The 18,874-nt window shown below is 35.3% G+C and overlaps 2 protein-coding genes across 2 annotated transcripts; both read right to left on the bottom strand.

The window, feature by feature from the left end:
* Nucleotides 1-12,671: 12,671 nt before the first annotated feature.
* On the bottom strand, nucleotides 12,672-13,741 carry LOC115994047 (2-hydroxyisoflavanone dehydratase-like). The gene has a single exon (XM_031118060.1). The coding sequence runs from the start codon at nucleotides 13,721-13,723 to the stop codon at nucleotides 12,749-12,751; it is 975 nt and encodes a 324-aa protein (XP_030973920.1). The 5' UTR covers nucleotides 13,724-13,741; the 3' UTR covers nucleotides 12,672-12,748.
* A 3,742-nt stretch (nucleotides 13,742-17,483) lies between these two features.
* Nucleotides 17,484-18,455, bottom strand: LOC115994215 (2-hydroxyisoflavanone dehydratase-like). Its single transcript, XM_031118274.1, has one exon. The coding sequence runs from the start codon at nucleotides 18,450-18,452 to the stop codon at nucleotides 17,484-17,486; it is 969 nt and encodes a 322-aa protein (XP_030974134.1). The 5' UTR covers nucleotides 18,453-18,455.
* Nucleotides 18,456-18,874: the final 419 nt, after the last annotated feature.

Here is an 18,874-nt window from a genome sequence, read left to right as displayed (position 1 = left end):
ATTTTCTTACTTTACAAAACACCCAACATCAGTAGTTTTATTTTAACTTTCAATACAATGAAATAATATATTTATTACAATAAAATAATATATCTACTAAAATAAACAATAATCACAACCACCATCACCGGCCAACCACCACTTCACACAGCTCACCACCACCACCGCCACTACCCACAGCCTACTCCTACCGCCAAGGGTGGTGCCATATATAATTGAGGGTGGTCACACCTATGACCACCCAGGTCCACCCTCAAACTTGAAAAATACATAAATTTTATACCTACAAAAAAAAAAAAAAAAAAAATTCTAAATTAATGTTGATGGTTGACCACCCTAAAAAAAACTTGAGCATCCTAAATAAAAATTTATCTTAAAAATAAAATTTGACTTCCCCAAAATTTTGTTCCATTGAAGATTAAACCAAAAAATTGCAAGAAGTATTATGTTCACAAAATGTCCTCAACACTTTTATAATAAATTTTAAGTGGCAAATTGTCACTGGTAAAAAAAAAAAAAAAAATTTAATGATATGTAAATTAAAACTAGTAACAATTGCCCACTAAAATTTGTTGTGGAAATATTGTGCATGTAACATTTCTCAAAAATTTTCCAAACAAACAAATTAGCCTAAAAGCCCAAATCAAATGTTTAATTGTGATATTTTAAATTATGTTTGCAAAAGATATATTTTAAAATTGCTATTTTTTATTATAAAAAATGCATATTTTCCAATAACTAGTCAGTTAGTACTTGCTTTAGTCTTTAGATGAATTTATTGGATTTATGTGATACATCTTGTACATACACATATGCACTAAAATAATACCTCAATATTTTATTATTGAATGTGATTAATGTAACAGTTTAATGCCTAAGTTGAATATGTTGAATGAACTTGTAACTTACCCTCTATTTATTTGTTATCACTATGGACAAAATTCTTATAAGTAAATCACTTTTATTACAAAATTTATCTTTTAAGCAAATTCGTATTAACTTGAATAATCTTCTTTTAGATCCTAGGCTATGAGAAAAGTTCTCATCTTTTCATCCTAATAATCGAGAGAAAATAAAAAGATCATATTTACAAAGATGTTCTTGATGTTCTTGTCAACTTCTTTGCCATGATTTCCCTAAAAAAGAAATTAGTGGAGTACTGCATTGATTTAATCCTGATTAGTTTAAAGAATACGAAATATAGGTTGGAACATATCATAGAATAGGATGATGCATTTTGTTTATATTGTTACTTATTTAGGTAAGATGTTGATAATTGAATGGGAGATCAGTAGTTTAATGATTACTTAACTATGTATATTGAAAAAATAATAATTAGTTGATAGCATTAATAATGAAACTATCATACAACAATTTCAAAATATAAAAAACTTGTAGAATGAAATTTTAAAATTTTATGTATTTGCAATTGTTTTTTTATGTCAATATATTCAAATTTTATTTTTATGAAATTTTATTTAATTTAAATTTCTTAATGACCACCCTAAATAAAATTTCTAGAGTCACCACTGCCTACCACCACCACAACCACCAAATTCAGCCCACAACCACAAAATTAAAACCCATGGCAACCCAAGCCAAGAAAATCAACACACAACCACAAAAGAAAAACTCAGGCGAGATCCACCACGGCATGGCCCACGAACCCCATGACACAAACCCACACCCACGGCATGACCTGAAATCGATGACCCACCACACCCACAGCATGACCATAACACCGATGACCCACCACACCCACACCCATACGGCAAAAGAGTCCTCCCTCACACAACAATGAAAATTTTGAGAAGAAAGAGAGAAAAGAATTTGAGAAGAAAAAGAAAAGAATTTGAGTGAAAAATTTGAGAAGAAAGAGAAAATATTTTGAAAAAAGAAAAGAGCAGAGAAATGAGCAAAGAAAATGATAGAGTAGAGAAAATGAGAGAGGGGCAGAGAACAAAGAGCAGAGAGAAAAGAAAAGAAAAGAAAATATTAAAATATTTAGTTGGTAGTGCTAAAAATAGCAATATAGCTTTTTAGCACCACCAATGATAATGCTCTTATATATTAGAAGGATAGAGTTTAGTTACAAAATTTGTTGTAACCTAAGACTACAATCTTATTCAATATCTTTTTATTGGAGATGAATTTTAACAAATCCACCATTAAATTACATTTTCTTCTTATATCCTTCATGCTTGCAAAATTTCTAGAAAATTAAAGATCAATAGCTATGTCATTAATAAATTATTTAAATTGTAAGTTTTTATAGTTTAAATTATACATAAAATATAAACTTATAGATCATATAATAAATAATATTTGATTGACACAAAATTTGATATGTGTATTAAGAATGTAAAGAAAATGCAATTCAATGATTAGATTTTCAAAATATGTAGTAATGTTTATTTTATTGAGTAAGTAGCTACAATCAATTTTGTAGCTAAATTTTGTCCATCTTAGAAATACTATTTTAGTTCTACATATCAATTTAAATATCAAACATCCAAACATTTTAAATTTGGATATCTCTAAGGTAAAAATCGAATATAATTCACGTTATAAAGAAATTGTGTCTTGGAAATACCATTTTAGTTCTGCATATTAGTTTCGAAATCAAACATCCAAACCTTTAAGGTTTGGATATCTTTAAGGAAATTATTTGATAGAATTCATGTTATACAGAAATCATATCTTAAAAATACTATTTTAGTTCTACATATTAATTTGGATATCAGACATCCAAATCTTTAAGGTTTGGATATCTCTAATGCAAAAATTCAAAAGAATTCATGTTATTTAGAAATTGTGTCATAGAAACACTATTTCTGTTGTACATATAAGTTTAGATATTAGACATTCAAATCTTTAAATTTTGGATATTTTTAAGGTAAAAATTCAATAGAATTCATGTTATATAGAAACTGCATCTTAGAAGCACCATTTTAGTTCTACATATCATTTTGGAAATCATACATCTTCGATATTTCTAAGGAAGAAATTCACGTTATACAGAAATTGTGTCCTAAAAACACTATTTCAATTCTACATATTAGTTTGGATATCATGCACTCAAACATTTAAGGTTTGGATATCTCTAACACAAAAATTCAATAAAATTATGTTATACAAAAATTGTGTCTTAGAAACAATTTTAGTTTTATATATCAATTTGGATATTTCTAACACAAAAATTCAGTAGTATTCATGTTATACAACATAGTACACTTTTTGTGTGTCTATAATGTAAGTCTACATTACTAGTATAATGTAAACCTAATTTACTGATACCATACATGTTTTTGGAGATTTAAAAAAAAAAAAAAAAAAAGCTTACTATATTTTGTATATTTTAGCTTATTGCTGTGTTTGTGGCATATATATAAAATACCATTTAACGAACATCTCCTATCTAGAATAGACATTTCTTTGGTTTAAAAATACTCCTACACTTAGGATTAAGTAGAGACAAAACTGAGAGGACAATCCCATAAAAATATATTTAAAACTCTCACCTACAATATTGCCTACATAATAGAATTACTCTCAAGTTGGTTTTCAAATTCAAACTAAGCTTCAAATTTATCTATCAACAATTGTTAAAAAAAAATTAGCAAAAAACTTCTCAAACTTTAGGATTTTAGACTCCTCTTCTAATAGCCCACTAATCACAAGTAACTTATCCTAAACTCAAGTTGTCTATCAATCATGGTTTTGTTTTACATTAACACATTTGCGGACTCCACCTCCTCCTCCCTAACCGTAACTACCAAATTTTTTCAATTAAAAACTTTCCTGAGCAAGCTCACAACTTCAAATTCTCTCACTTCTGGGCAAACTCCACTTCAAATTCTCTAGATTTCAATATAGAAATTTTTTTTTTTCCTGGGAAAGGAAGTTAAAAAAATTATAATATACATTTTTTTTAATAGAATTTAAATTATGAATTTTACTTAAATTAAACTATTGTTAATTCTATATCCGTTAATTTGAGGAAATATATCCTAACAATTAATAAAAAAATTAATTTAATAATTAATGAGAGTATTTGTTTATTAGAGAGAGAGAGTATCATATAAATTTATCAATTCCTATGAATCTATACAACATGTACATCCTTTCAATACAAATGCATATGCGTAAGTTGCAACTCGAAAAAAGCAAAAAAAAAAAAAACAAACAAACAAACAAACAAAAACATGGGATGCAAGAGAGATTTTATGGATAAACCATCAGTAAATATATATAAGTTTTAATATTTTGATAATAGATTTTTAGTTGGAGTATGATTTAAATTTTTGAAACTTAGATGTATGTTGCATGTTTTGTTAAAACACTTATTATTACTTTTGTGGGGCGCAAATGATTTATGGGCCAGGCCCCTCTACCCAGGGAGAGTCCCAAGGCCCAGGCCGAGGAGGATTATGGCCCAAGTTCAACGAAATAGCCTTTGGGTACCGCCGAGGGTAGTTCAGTCCTCGACAGACCCACAGTACCTCCAAAGGGAAGGGTAAAAACGGTATAGGACTGGAACATGGAAGAAAGATCTAAAAATATCCAGGGAAAGCTGCTGTTATTGCCATTTAATGTTCTGAACCCGACAGAGCCGCATTCTTTGGCTTTTACAACCATCCCCAACGACTTTGGGTATGGGCTGATGGGACAAGTATCAATCTTGGAAAAGTTGACCCTATACGTGGACGAAGGACAATGAACGCAAGGAGATATAAAAGGAAAGATAAGTAAACTAGAGAAGAGGCTGGAAAAAATGGCCAGAAACCAAAGCCTCCCAGCCCACCTCTAGGAAAAAGACTCCAGGGGTGTAGGAAAACTGAAACTGGTACGAACACCGTGAAAAACCCACCGCCTATCAACCAAGGCCTAGCCTTCCAAACCCACGCTCTACAAATGATATTGTTAGGGGCCTTTTCACGTGCGAACCCGACACTGTTACGGTCCGCCACGAATCGCGTCCTTACAATTGGCGCCGTCTGTGGGAAAGGCTTGTGTGTTGGTATAGGAAGTGGGTCGATAGAGCTTCTTCGTTATATCTAACCGTCGGTTATAGAGTTCTAGCATAAAGTTCTGTTAGGAACTATGTTTCTTGATTAGGGGCTTGGTTGGGGAGCCAACTCCCTTAAAGCCAAGGTCCCCTGTAAAGAGTAAACTAGGTACCTTGTAACGTTAACCGTATGGATAAACTCTAGGGGCTTGGCCGAGGAGCTAACTCCCCTAAAGCCAAGATCCCACACAATGAGAAAACTAGGTTTTGGACAGAACCAAGGCATTGCATGGTCCACGGACCCAAGCCTCAGGGGAAACCAACTACCTGGATGTGGAAAACTAGGTTTTGGACAGAACCAAGGCATTGCATGGTCCACCGGACCCAAGCCTCAGGGGAAACCAACTACCTGGATGTGGAAAACTAGGTTTTGGACAGAACCAAGGCATTGCATGGTCCACGGACCCAAGCCTCAGGGGAAACCAACTACCTGGATGTGGAAAACTAGGTTTTGGACAGAACCAAGGCATTGCATGGTCCTCGGACCCAAGCCTCAGGGGAAACCAACTACCTGGATGTGGAAAACTAGGTTTTGGACAGAACCAAGGCATTGCATGGTCCTCGGACCCAAGCCTCAGGGGAAACCAACTACCTGGATGTGGAAAACTAGGTTTTGGACAGAACCAAGGCATTGCATGGTCCTCGGACCCAAGCCTCAGGGGAAACCAACTACTTGGATGTGGAAAACTAGGTTTTGGACAGAACCAAGGCATTGCATGGTCCTCGGACCCAAGCCTCAGGGGAAACCAACTACCTGGATGTGGAAAACTAGGTTTTGGACAGAACCAAGGCATTGCATGGTCCTCGGACCCAAGCCTCAGGGGAAACCAACTACCTGGATGTAATGAAAACTAGGTTTTGGACAGAACCAAGGTATTGCAAAGTCCTCGGACTCAAGCCTGTGGGGAAACCAACTACTTGGATGAGGAACCAACTATTTAAAGAAAAAACTATGGCCCGTAAACCTCGAAATCCCTCCGAAGAGAACTCCGCGTTAGCAGACGGGTTAATACCTTGATGGCGCGGATTCCTCGGTCTACCCTCGGATCCCCAGTATCAAAGGGGTTGATGCGATACGGCGCAACATATTACCCCAAAAGCACAACCAAAGTCCTTCGCTACTTAGCTACCCTTTCAGACGAATTATTTAGAGATTATCGTTCTCGGACATTGGTCTAGCATGCATCGCGTAGTACTCAGCGCTTATCCCGGTTAGTTCCAAGAATTTAATTTATTGAAAGTTACCATTGTTATACTTGATAATATTTGTGAGTTTAAATTAGTAGGAACCCGTGTTAAAGCATTTTTTCTGCCTGGAATATCCTTAAGGGCAAGCTTGCATTTAATATTCATGCATAAAGTAGTTGTTACGGAGAAGAAAGATATGTATGGAGAAATAGACACATATTTTACTAAGACAAAGGAACAGTACAGTGTACAATGAAAAGCTGAAACAAGCTTACACTGAAGCTGACTACATAAGTAAAGGAAAATACAAGCGAGTGGAGAGAAGGCCGTGGGGACAGCTCAGAGGAGAGGTTGGCTACTGCGCCAAGTTATTGTCTAAGGAAGCCATTCCTCGACACCTCTGCATGCCCATAACTCAGGCAGCCAAAGAACCTGACCTCAGGCTAACACCATCTACAGAAAAGGTGCTAGGAGCTTGAGGTTGGGAAGCCCCCACAAAAATTTGCCTGCCACAAGGTAGACAGTGCTGATGGTGGAAATTCCTTCTTTGGACATACCGAAAAACTGGCATGACCAGAACCTGCTTCGGATTTCGACTAAAAGAGGGAAGAGGACCCTCTCCCCTATGACGAAATGGAATGCTCCCTTGAACTTGCACCTCCTTGGCCCGTACCTCCCTACTCTGAGTCTCGGGGGGACATGACGCCTTTGTGGCGGAGGGAGCTCCTTTTTCCCAATCTCTGCCTCAAGCATGATGAACTAAGGGAGGAATCTGAAGGATTTGTGTGTGAAAAGGAGCAACTTTCTCTCCTATTTATGTTAAAAGATAAGGTGGTGGCATTTAATTCGCGCAGCGTCCCAAGGAACGCTACAGACAAAACATCTCTGGCTCGACTTCCAACGTCGTCTGCAACCCTGAGATTAAAGGAGTCTCGAGAAGGTGCACCTCAAACACTGGGACGCCAAAAGGTACCGCGTGATCAAAAGTTATGGAAACACCTCTTAATTTGTGGGCCCAGTAAATTCGCGGCCCAGGCCCGTTCGGCATATGGGCCCAGGGACAGAACCAAGGCCTTGTATGGTCCTCGGACTCAAGCCTATGGGGAAACAAAGTACGAAAAATTATAAAAATTACAAGTTTTTGGGCAGAACCAAGGCCTTGTATGGTCCTCGGACTCAAGCCTATGGAGAAACCAAGTACGAAAAATTATAAAAATTACAAGTTTTTGGGCAGAACCAAGGCCTTGTATGGTCCTCGGACTCAAGCCTATGGGGAAGCCAAGCACGAAAAATTATAAAAATTACAAGTTATTGGACAGAACCAAGGCCTTGCATGGTCCTCGGACTCAAGCCTATGGGAAAACCAAATACTTGGATAAGAAAAGGTTTGACTCTCATAAGAAAGGTTACTTGGTAAAAATGTCAGGTCACTTCATCCACGGCTTAAACACCATAAAATGTTAAGGCCAATAAAGGTGTAAGGAAGGGGGTGGAACGCCCCAGCATTTAGTCGTATAAGAGGGCTATTCATTTGGTAGGGGATATGTCCTCGGACGGCTATTTCTCACACGGCATCAAGCCTTCGGTTCTCTCCTCGGCTAGTTCCGGGTGAGTACTATTTTTTTTTTTTTTTACGGGTTGGCCTTATTGTGCCAAGCACTTCTACTAAAGCTATGGCGACATCATTTTATTATCAAATATTTTGGTCTTAGTCGTCGTTGATTTAGATGCTATATTATTGTGCCGAGCAGCGCTTGCAAATTTATGAAAACATAGAGACATAACATGCGAAATAAGGTAGACAACAATTTTTATTAATATAAAAAAATCATTACAACATACAAAAAGGGGCTCAAACGAGCCTATACAAAATGTAAACTACCTAAGCAACCATTACATCTGTAGTACAGAAAAGTAAACTGTCAAGCGTCTTTTAAACCCGTCTTCAAAGTTTCTCCAATCTCTGCCTCATTGCTGCTCATACTGAGAGAGGGACTCACTTTAAAAAAGAAAATGAATGAAGAAGAAGGAAATAGTAAGGAAGAAATCAATGACGAAAATGAGGGGGATGAATAAAGAAGATGAAGGACATGAGTAAAGAAGGAGGAGAAGAAGAGAGAGAGATGAAGAGACAAAGAGACAAAGAGAGGAACAAAAGATAGAAAAGAAACAGCACCAGGGCAGAACTGGTGCTGGGAAGACAATAAGAAGAGGGAGGGGAAGGGCACCAAGGAGCAAAAGAGGGAGAAGCAGAAGCACTTAGCCCTTGCCTCCGCCCTGACTCCTAACACGCCAGTGCCATATTAGGTACGCTCGTGAGGAGCCGGATGGTAACGATCTTGGGTGTTCTCGACTCAGTCACGTCGAAAGTTTGACGTGACGAGTCCCTACTTCGGATTTTGACTGAAAGAAGGATGAGGTTGATTTTGAGTCTTCGCCATCCTTGTCCCGATCGAGCCATGATAAGCTTTATCGGAACGTGGCGTTTTTGGGAGGGGTGGGACTTTTGCATCCCTTGTTGTTATGGTAAAGTATTTTACGATTAAGTGTATAAACCGGCGAGTAAACCGAATCTTAAGGGAGGCTAAGTATTCCAGAGTCGCAGGAGGATGAAAAGGGATTTTTGGTAAAAACAATCACCTCCTCCTGTCCTACTTATACAGAGGGCGGAGCGGGGGGCATTTAATAGGTTCAGATCTCCAAAGGAACCAGCAAACCCAAACACGCCGGTTCCGCTTCTCCACCCCATCAAAATAAACCGTCGAATTAAAGTAGTCTCGTAAATAGTGATTATTCAAAGCGCGTTTTTGAATACCCCAAGCGATAAGAATGCATCAAGCGCGAAATTAAAAACTGTCTCGTAGACCGGTGCACCTCTTGGGCATATGAAGCGCCGCCAGCATGTTCAATAGGCCGAATGGATTGGGCCGTAGGAAGAAGTTTGGCATCACCAAAACCCCCCTGTCCAGCCCAGAGGTTGGACAGCCGGGTTTTGAGGGGCTAATGTGGGGCGCAAATGATTTATGGGCCAGGCCCCTCTACCCAGGGAGAGTCCCAAGGCCCAGGCCGAGGAGGATTATGGCCCAAGTTCAACGAAATAGCCTTTGGGTACCGCCGAGGGTAGTTCAGTCCTCGGCAGACCCACAGTACCTCCAAAGGGAAGGGTAAAAACGGTATAGGACTGGAACATGGAAGAAAGATCTAAAAATATCCAGGGAAAGCTGTTGTTATTGCCATTTAATGTTCTGAACCCGACAGAGCCGCATTCTTTGGCTTTTACAACCATCCCCAACGACTTTGGGTATGGGCTGATGGGACAAGTATCAGTCTTGGAAAAGTTGACCCTATACGTGGACGAAGGACAATGAACGCAAGGAGATATAAAAGGAAAGATAAGTAAACTAGAGAAGAGGCTGGAAAAAATGGCCAGAAACCAGAGCCTCCCAGCCCACCTTTAGGAAAAAGACTCCAGGGGTGTAGGAAAACTGAAACTGGTACGAACACCGTGAAAAACCCACCGCCTATCAACCAAGGCCTAGCCTTCCAAACCCACGCTCTACAAATGATATTGTTAGGGGCCTTTTCACGTGCGAACCCGACACTGTTACGGTCCGCCACGAATCGCGTCCTTACAACTTTATTTAAAAAAAAAATTGATAAGAACAAATAAGTTGTTGTCCCTATCAACTGAAATTTAGATGTATATTGCATGTTTTGTTAAAACATTTATTGTTTCTTTATTTAAAGAAATTAATAAGAAAAAATAAGTTGTTGTCTCTATTAACCAAAACTTAGATGCATGATACATGTTTTGTTAAAATACTTATTGTTATTTTATTTAAAATGCATGTTGCCTTTTTTTTGTTAAACACTTATATATTGTTACTTTATCTAAAGTAATTGATAAGAACAAATAAGTTATTGTCTACTTGTATCCATCAACCGAAACTTAGATGCATGTTGTATGTTTTATTAAAACACTTATTGTTATTTTATCTAAAGAAATTGATAATAACTAATCATGGATTCCACGCGTTGTGCATGATAATATTTTTAGGGTGGTCTCATTAAATTTATTTTTGCAATTTGGACTAATTTAGTAAGTAGTTATGTATTTCATAATTATATTTTCATTTGTTATAGTGACAATCACAAACGTAATATAGAATTTTTGTCATACCAAAATGAAAATAAAACAATTTTTCTCAGAAATTCAGAAGGTTGAAAAAATATTACTTTTTTAATAAAAATTATTTATAACATTTTATGTATCATTAAAAAGTAACTAATATTTGGAAATTATTTTTTAGTTAAAAAAAAACTTTTCAAACCCAATTTTTTCTACCGTACAATCAAAAACACCAAGAAATGTATCAAAATTTTTTATAAAATTCAATAAAATTACAATTCAAATAAAAAAGAAAGGGAAAAATAAAACTCACATCAAAGTCAAAGTCATTCTCTTGAATATGTAAAACACTTCAAATGTGTTGAATATGTAAAACACTTCAAATGTGATGTGATCAAGCCAAATATTCAATTCATAATTAAATTCAAAACTTTTATCCTATTATACATAATGATTGTAATCAAGTCAAATATTGTGTTAATACTGTTATAATCTAATTTAACATCTAATCCAAAATGCAAAAAATAGATAGATAAATAAATAATTTTAAACTTGAAATTGAATTTGTTTTCTTAAAAATCTCAAAAAATACACTAATGAGATAAGGAAGATGAGCAATACAAAATATCCGTAAATGCTTAAAAACAATTACTCACGCATCTAAAAACATCATATAATGAAGATATTTACAAATGTGAAAGAAAATTGCACAGAGACCGTCTTCTTCAATTGCACTAACTGTTTTTTATCATATTGTCCAAACTATCCTATTGTTTTCCAAATAAACTAGAACCTAACAATAACACAAAATATGGACATATTATAGTATAATTTTCCCCTAAATCTAGTCAACAACATTAAAAGTATTTAGTGTTACAAATAAAATGATTAAAAAAAAATATTTGCATCAAGGAACACATATAAGTTAGTCAATAATCAGACAATGGGTGTACAAACTTTGTAAAAAATCCAACAAAGAATGAAAAAAATATATGAGAGAGAGAGAGAGAGAGAGAGAGAGAACCTTTTCGTGTGAGAAAATAAAATATGCATAAAATAGGAGAGAATGACAAATTTATAGTAAGAGGATGATAATAAAAAGAGACAAAATAAAGAAAGATAAAGGGTCAAAATTATATGTAAAGTTAAAACTGATTAAGAGGAATGTGTATAGACAATACTTAGTTATAACATTAAAATTAAAGTAGCTAAATATGTAAAGTTAAAACCGTCTAAGATGAATTTGTAAAGCCAATGTATTTATACATTTAATAATGTCAAAAAAATTAAAAGTAAAAAATAAATATAAAAAAATAATGATGTGACAATAATGTGAAGGATGAGAAGGCTTATCAGGAGCGTAACAATAATAAATGCTACACTTCAGCTTTTAGATATATATAGATAAATAAGTTGTTGTCTCTATCTATAAATTATTTTTATCCAAAATATTTTTATAATTTAGTAAAACTACTTGGCACAACCACGACTTGAAGGTGTGGTTTCCCATGGAGCAAAATATAAGGAAAGTTGAAAGAGACCAGGCCATTGTTTGGGAATGTTACATAGCACCCTTGAGAAGCTATGATTCCAAAGAATCTCTCACTAAAGAAAAAAGGGTAGGCAAAAAAGTGCAAAATCAATGTAAGACTTGATAATTTCTGACTATCTCTACTATGCTATCCTCTACCCCCTCTATCTCCCTTTATCCAATTAGACCATAAGAATTAAGATAGAATGAGACTAATAATAGCATACTAATCTTCATGTGAGCAAGGCTTTATACATCCCCATGATACAAAATACCATCTCCGATTAGAGAGAGTGGTCTGCATTAGCTCTAAAATAATGTCAAGAGCTCAACAAGTGTATGAATGAAATCTCGAGGGAAAATAAAATTGTATATGCATGGATATGTAAGGACATAACCAAATTAAGCATCAACACAATAAAAGTAAATAAATAACCAATTTCATCACAAGCCGTTTTTGACTAATACAAGTCTTCTTTCTCACTTTTAATGTTTCACTTTATTCTTTAAAATACAATTACAACCTACAACTTGTCCATTTTAATTTTCTTATTAAAGTATTCAAAGATTTTCTTTAAAAAAAATCAGATATTTGACATAATACAGTTGGTGAAGTATGAAACTCTAATAAGGAAACAAATGATTTTATTCGACTTTGAAATAAGGAATTTGCCACAATCAAACGACATAATTTAAACTAAAACAATAGAAGGAAGCAAGTGGGACTTAACGATATTCATCAGGAAGCATCTACTACCACTATAATTATTATTGCTTGCTGCAGTTACAGTTCCAAGCAGCATTCCTTCTGTAATGTGCCAGAATTTTTTTTTTACTTGAAGATAAAAGAAGCCAAGCGTTTGACCATAGCCTTAGCATTCTCACTCTCAATATTGAAGATATGGAAAATATGACCTTCTTCCTCCACTTCAAACAATTCTATTTCGCCTTTCCACCCGCTCTTCCTCATTATTTCAAAATACCAAACACCTCTTTCCTTTATCATCTTATCCTTCCCTGCCACACACACAAGCATCCGATCACACCCAATCCCAGTCAAGCTCGGTGCACCTGGCCCTTCAGGATTGACCATTGGATTGTCAACACCACTAGTTGCTGAGGGATACACTAAGTCCCAAACTGCATACAGCAAGCTCTTCTCGTGCCCTTCCTTGGACTCTGACCCATATGCCTGAGAACTAAAAAAATGTGGGTGGACAAGATAAACACCTAAAATTTTAACACCACAAGGCAAGCTTTCAACACCAGCTCTCATGGCCATGTTATGCACTATATTGCCACCAGCACTGTCACCTCCTATAAATATTCTTCCAAAGTCACCGTTATTGATTAACCATGGCTCTTTATCGTTACCAGCTGATTGAGAGGCAACCCATTGAAGTGCAGCCCAGCTGTCTTCATAAGCAGCTGGAAGAAGGTGTTCTGGTGCAAGTCTGTACTCGACCGAGATAGCAAGAACATGGACTTGGGAGACTAAGTTGTTGAGGTAGCGGTGGTAGATGCTTCCAAAGGCGGACTCTATGCAAAAGGCACCACCATGGAAGTAGACTAAGATGGGGAGCTTTTGGTTTTGGGTGTGATCAGTAAGTTTTGGGAGGTAAAGGCGAGCTGAAACAGAAGGGTTCTCTGAAATGGTTATGTCTTTGGATGAGACCCCAGTTTCTGGGTCTTGATCAGGTGTTGGTGGAACAAATGGTGAGCCTTCGAGGCGTTCCACTGAACCGTCCTTGTAGACCCGGATGAAAGGAAGAATCTCTAAGTCTACTTCTTTGGTGGTGGAAGTCATTGCTGCCTTTGGTTGAGAAAGAGAGGAAGCGATTGAATGAAACTATTAGCGATAGCTTGCAAAACTAAAAGAGTTTATGGAGTGCAAAAAGATAAGCAAGCATGACGTCAACAGATTGTGTCTAGTTACAATAAATAGTCTTGTGAAAATACATGCAAAACAATAAAATAGCAAACAATAGCCAAAATTAACGTAGTTAAACTATTCCAAGCCCACCTTCACGGTTAATGCCAACAAAAATTCATTATTAATAATAAGAATTATAATCACACAAATTGTTACAAAAGATACCTCTTACATATTAACTAACCTAAAACTCCAATACACTGAGATCGCATGCCACCATCTTTACCATTCCCGATTAGGACACAAGTAAATTCACGTTCTAGTTGTGCAGAATTTCTTTAGAAGTTTTTTTTTTTTTTTTTTGATAAGTTCTTTAGAAGTAATTAATTAATTCTAAGATAATTGCTAATAGAATGAGACCACTACAAAATGGGGTGCGCAGTAGAAAACACAATTTTTGCCCAAAGAATTGGTCTTACATTCTAGAATTGTATAAAATCATACCATTATTTGGGCATAAAAGTTAGGAAAAATTTTATCAACAAACTAGACTATATATAGGCTAAGAGTAACTCCACCTAATATCTTTTTAGTAAATTTGAATTTTAACAAATCTATTATTGGATTACATTTTTATATATCTTCATGCTTGCTAAATTTTTAAAAGATCAAAAACCAATAGCTATGTCATTAATCAAATATTTAAATTTTAGATTTTTGTAGTTTAAAATCATGCATAAAAAATAAGATTATGGATTGTATAATAATTAAAATCTAATTAACATGAAATTTAACGTGTATTAAAAACATAAATAACATACAATTCAATAGTTAGATTTTTAAAATATATAATTATCAAATTATGTTAATTTTATTAGTGAGGATTGTAGTTTTAGGCTATAACCAAATTTATAGCCAAACTTTGTCCTAAAAATTAACAATAAAAGGTATAACATGATAGAATTGTTTTGTTTTTGTACTTATTTGTTAATGAATTTCCATTGTATCCTTTTCATTTCTTGTAAATGGAAATCACAGTTTTTTTTAGGTATTGCAAACTCACCATTGAGAAATCATCACTTCGCTCTCAAACATCAACTGGGTTTTCCAAAGAAGAAAATTTGAATGAGTCAGCTTAAGGGACATTTTCAAAGCTGACAGATAAGGGTACTTGTGATGACTGATGAGAATGATCCTGTTAAATAGAAAACCTCTTTCTTATCTCGCCCTTTACAAAACTAACCAAGGACAATTTTTTTTATACTAAAATTAATGAACTATTTTTTTTGTTTAAAATTTTCATCTACTTCTGTTATGAGCCAATTTTTGCTAATAATGTGATTTATCATTCACTATTGGTACACTGGAGTAAATTATCATTGCGGTTGTGCGTAGATAATTGCTAATAGAATGAGACCACGACCAGATGGAGTGCGTAGATATTGAGAAGGATCAAACCCATATGGAAACTTCACATCCCAAATCAAATAATTCTTATTACCAAACTGATATGGAAATCTCACTGACCAACTCAGAAAATTGCATGCCTTGTAATTTGCGAAATCAGATACACTAGGAATTGAGTGTGTGTAGTGTTCCTATCCTGTCCCCAAAAGCTGTGTATATAAACAGAATAATGTTACAGAGAAACACACTGTGAAATAGAGAACTAGAGAGTACTGTGGACTTGGGCCCTTTATAGCCGAACCACGTTAAATTGCTTGTCTTCGATTAGTAGAATGAACAATCTCGCCCAAGGAATAGATCATACATTAAAGAAGAGTATAAATCATACCAGTGGTTGGTGGGTTGGGCATAAATATAGTGGCGGAGCTAGGAATTTATTTTTGGGAGGGCCATTTATAAAAAAAATTTGTGTGTGAATGAAATCTAAAATAGTAATGTGCTATAAACAATAGCTAAATGCATGTTAATATTTTTTTGAAGTGCTAAATACATGTTAATATAGTAATATATACTATATATTTTAATCAGACTAATCAAGTACATTTATAAATTATAATGTCATACGGTATATAATATATTGATTATTATAATAACAAATAATGTATTATAAGGAATTAAAAAATAAAATAAAAAAGCAAATGAAAGTAAAGTAACATGTAAAGGAGCACTGTACATGGGTGAGGGGCCTACGAAAGCTTCAAACTTGTCTTTCACTCTTTCTTGTCTAATTTAGTCACACAGAGCTTTTACTTTTATATTATAAACACAAAACTGTAGTAGGAGTGGGAAAATGAAAAAAAGTTGGATTGTATTCTATTTTGGCCAACCTTTTATTGATTTTCATCTAGACCCACCATTAATATCACTTTTTCATTTACCAATAACTACTCATCACATTAGTAGTTTGTAATTTTTTTGTAAAATAGTTTGTATCTCTAACATTATTCTTCTATTTAAATGAAAGTTATGTTTATTTTTAGACTTTCTTAAATATATAGAGAGATTTGGCTTCAATGGTTTCTTCATTGGACTTATTTGTTAATGTATTTTCACGGTGTCCTTTTCACTTCTTATTATTTCTTATAAATGGAAATTAGTGAGGAAGACCCTTCAGGGGTCTCATTCAGAGAAACCCCTAATCACTAGGTTTATTTTATGTTTAGAGGTGTTATCCATGCCTCCCAAAATTAAATTACATAAAGGATAAATTGGAAACTAATGGTTGGATGAGCAAGTTATTATCCTGGGAAAATAGGGCCAATCACATTTATGTTTTCTTATAAAATCTATGATTAAATGAATTTTGTTATAAGGAGATTCTGATGGAAGCTGTGCTTGGGAGGGAGTAGTGAGAAGAGACTTTTTCATCTCTAAGTTTTGGGAATTGACTCATTTGTTTCTGGGTCAATTGTCCCAAGGGTTTCCAACAATAAAGATATTAAGATTCCTCAAATTTTTTGATATATATCATTGGTGGATGGTGAAGGCCTAAAAAAAGAGTTAAAGATATTGGGGGGTTTGTGTTAGAAAATTCATGGCACAAGAGACCCAAATATATTGTGGGTCCGTGTAAAATTAGGTTAACTCCTACATAAATTTTACTTAGGCAACATAATAATGCTTAGGTTGTCAAGACCAAACCATATTAACCCCTATATCCTCTTATTCTCCATACTTCCGTCATCTTTCAATCTCTCAATCATTCAAAAACTCCCCTGGGGAGCTCTAGACTTTGTGAAAAATCAATCCAAACCTTTCAACAAGGGTATATAAGAGAAGTTCGTGAAAAATGTAACTATGTAGCTCATTCATTATCAAATGATGCCAACTCCCTTTTCCAGTGACTCTCGTACAAAATTAATTAATTACATTATGCTGTGAAGTTCCCGAACCACTTGGCATTAAAAACTAGCTCTGAACTCAAAAGACTACTGTTTAAGTTATAATTAGGGATTCTCATAATCACTTATATAATGCAGTGCTTATTAATAAATTGTGATTTCAAATCAGGCTTATTAATAAGTTATAAAAAAGCTTTCAAACATCATAAAGCTTAAGTTTTCCATTGTCCATAAAAGTCAGGCTCTCAAAGAAGAGTAATGCTTATTAATAAATTGTGACTTCAAGTCACAATTTCACAATTCCAATTATCATTTTTTAACCGTGTAAAAGTGTGCGCAATAATATTTATCCTAAAAAGAACATAAGAAAATCATGAAAGATGGCTTTACTTGAGAAGAAAAGAAGCCAAGCATTTGATCAAATTCTTAGCGTTCTCACTCCCAAAATGCATAAAATGGAAGGCATGATCCTCTTCCTCCACTTCAACCAATTCCACTTCTCCTTCCCACCCGCTTTCCTTCACTGCATTATAGAACCAAACACCCCTATCTATCAGCTGATCTTTTTCTGCAACAGTCACAAGCAACCGATCACACCCAAGTTTAGCCAAGCTTGGTGCTCTTGGACCCAACGGATTCATCTTTGGGTTATCAATGCCATCAGGTGCTTCTGGATATATATACTCACAAAGCTTACAGAGGAAAGACTTCTTATTTTCTACCCTACGCTCTGAACCTATTGGCTTTGAACCCCAGAAGAAAGGGTGGGTAAGAAAAGTGCCTAAAATCTTAACACCACCGTGCAAGCCCTCAATCCCAGCTCGCGTGGTCATATTATAGGCAATATTAGCTCCTGCACTGTCACCACCAACAAAAACTCTTTTAAAGTCACCATGATTTGCCAGCCATGGCTCTTTATCAACATAGTTATCCAGAGAGAGTGATACAACCCATTGAATTGCAGCCCAGGAATCTTCAAAAGCAACGGGAAGAGAGTGCTCAGGAGGTAGCCTATACGCAACTGATACAGCAGCAACATGACCTTGAGAGACCAAACTATTGAGGTACTGTTGGTGGTCAGAGGAGAAGGCGGATCCTATAACAAAAGCTCCACCATGGATGTAGACCAAGATGGGCAATTTTCGATTGGGTTGAGTAAGTTTTGGGAGGTAAAGCCTAGCTGAAATGGTGGGGTTTTCAGAAATAGTGATGTCTTTTGAAGACACACCCGTTTCTGGGTCCTCAAATGAGGGTGGCACAATTGGTGAGACTATTAATCGCTCAACTGAACCTTCCTTGTAGACTCGGAGGAGCGGAAGAAACTCAATAGCCACCTCCTTGTCATTGGAAGCCATATTTTGGAGTGGGAGACGCAAATATTTTGTGATATACAGCAGGGTTGTGCAAAGCTCAACTGCTATTTCCTAACTTGGTTATGTTCAGTGGCTTGAATTTAAGTACTACCTTAGCATTGCATCAGCGTATAAATCCCATCACAGTCGGTCATGTTAACCAAATGCATCTATATCAAGTTTCTTTGTTTATTTTGTCGAGGCTGTCCTGGTGGTGGTGGAAATTAGAATAGGGAACCGAACAACTCCTCAATATATTATTTATTTGTGATATGTGATAGAGAGTCCTTTCCATATAATATTTGAGGTTTGGATTTTGTGAAAGTGCATTTATACCCGTCTTTGTAATTTCCATGCTTTTTTTTTTTTTTTTTTTTTTTTTTTTTGAGGAGCTAATTTCCATGCTAACTAAGGAGCCAACAAGT

This window comes from Quercus lobata, chromosome 6 (assembly GCF_001633185.2).
Source record: "Quercus lobata isolate SW786 chromosome 6, ValleyOak3.0 Primary Assembly, whole genome shotgun sequence".
Taxonomy (NCBI): domain Eukaryota; kingdom Viridiplantae; phylum Streptophyta; class Magnoliopsida; order Fagales; family Fagaceae; genus Quercus; species Quercus lobata.
Note: the sequence above shows the minus strand (reverse complement) of the source record. Positions and strands in the feature narration are given on the sequence as shown.

Coding starts and splice junctions, on each gene's coding strand:
- LOC115994047 (XM_031118060.1), bottom strand. CDS start 13,723: ATGACTTCCACCACCAAAGAAGTAGACTTAGAGATTCTTCCTTTCATC.
- LOC115994215 (XM_031118274.1), bottom strand. CDS start 18,452: ATGGCTTCCAATGACAAGGAGGTGGCTATTGAGTTTCTTCCGCTCCTC.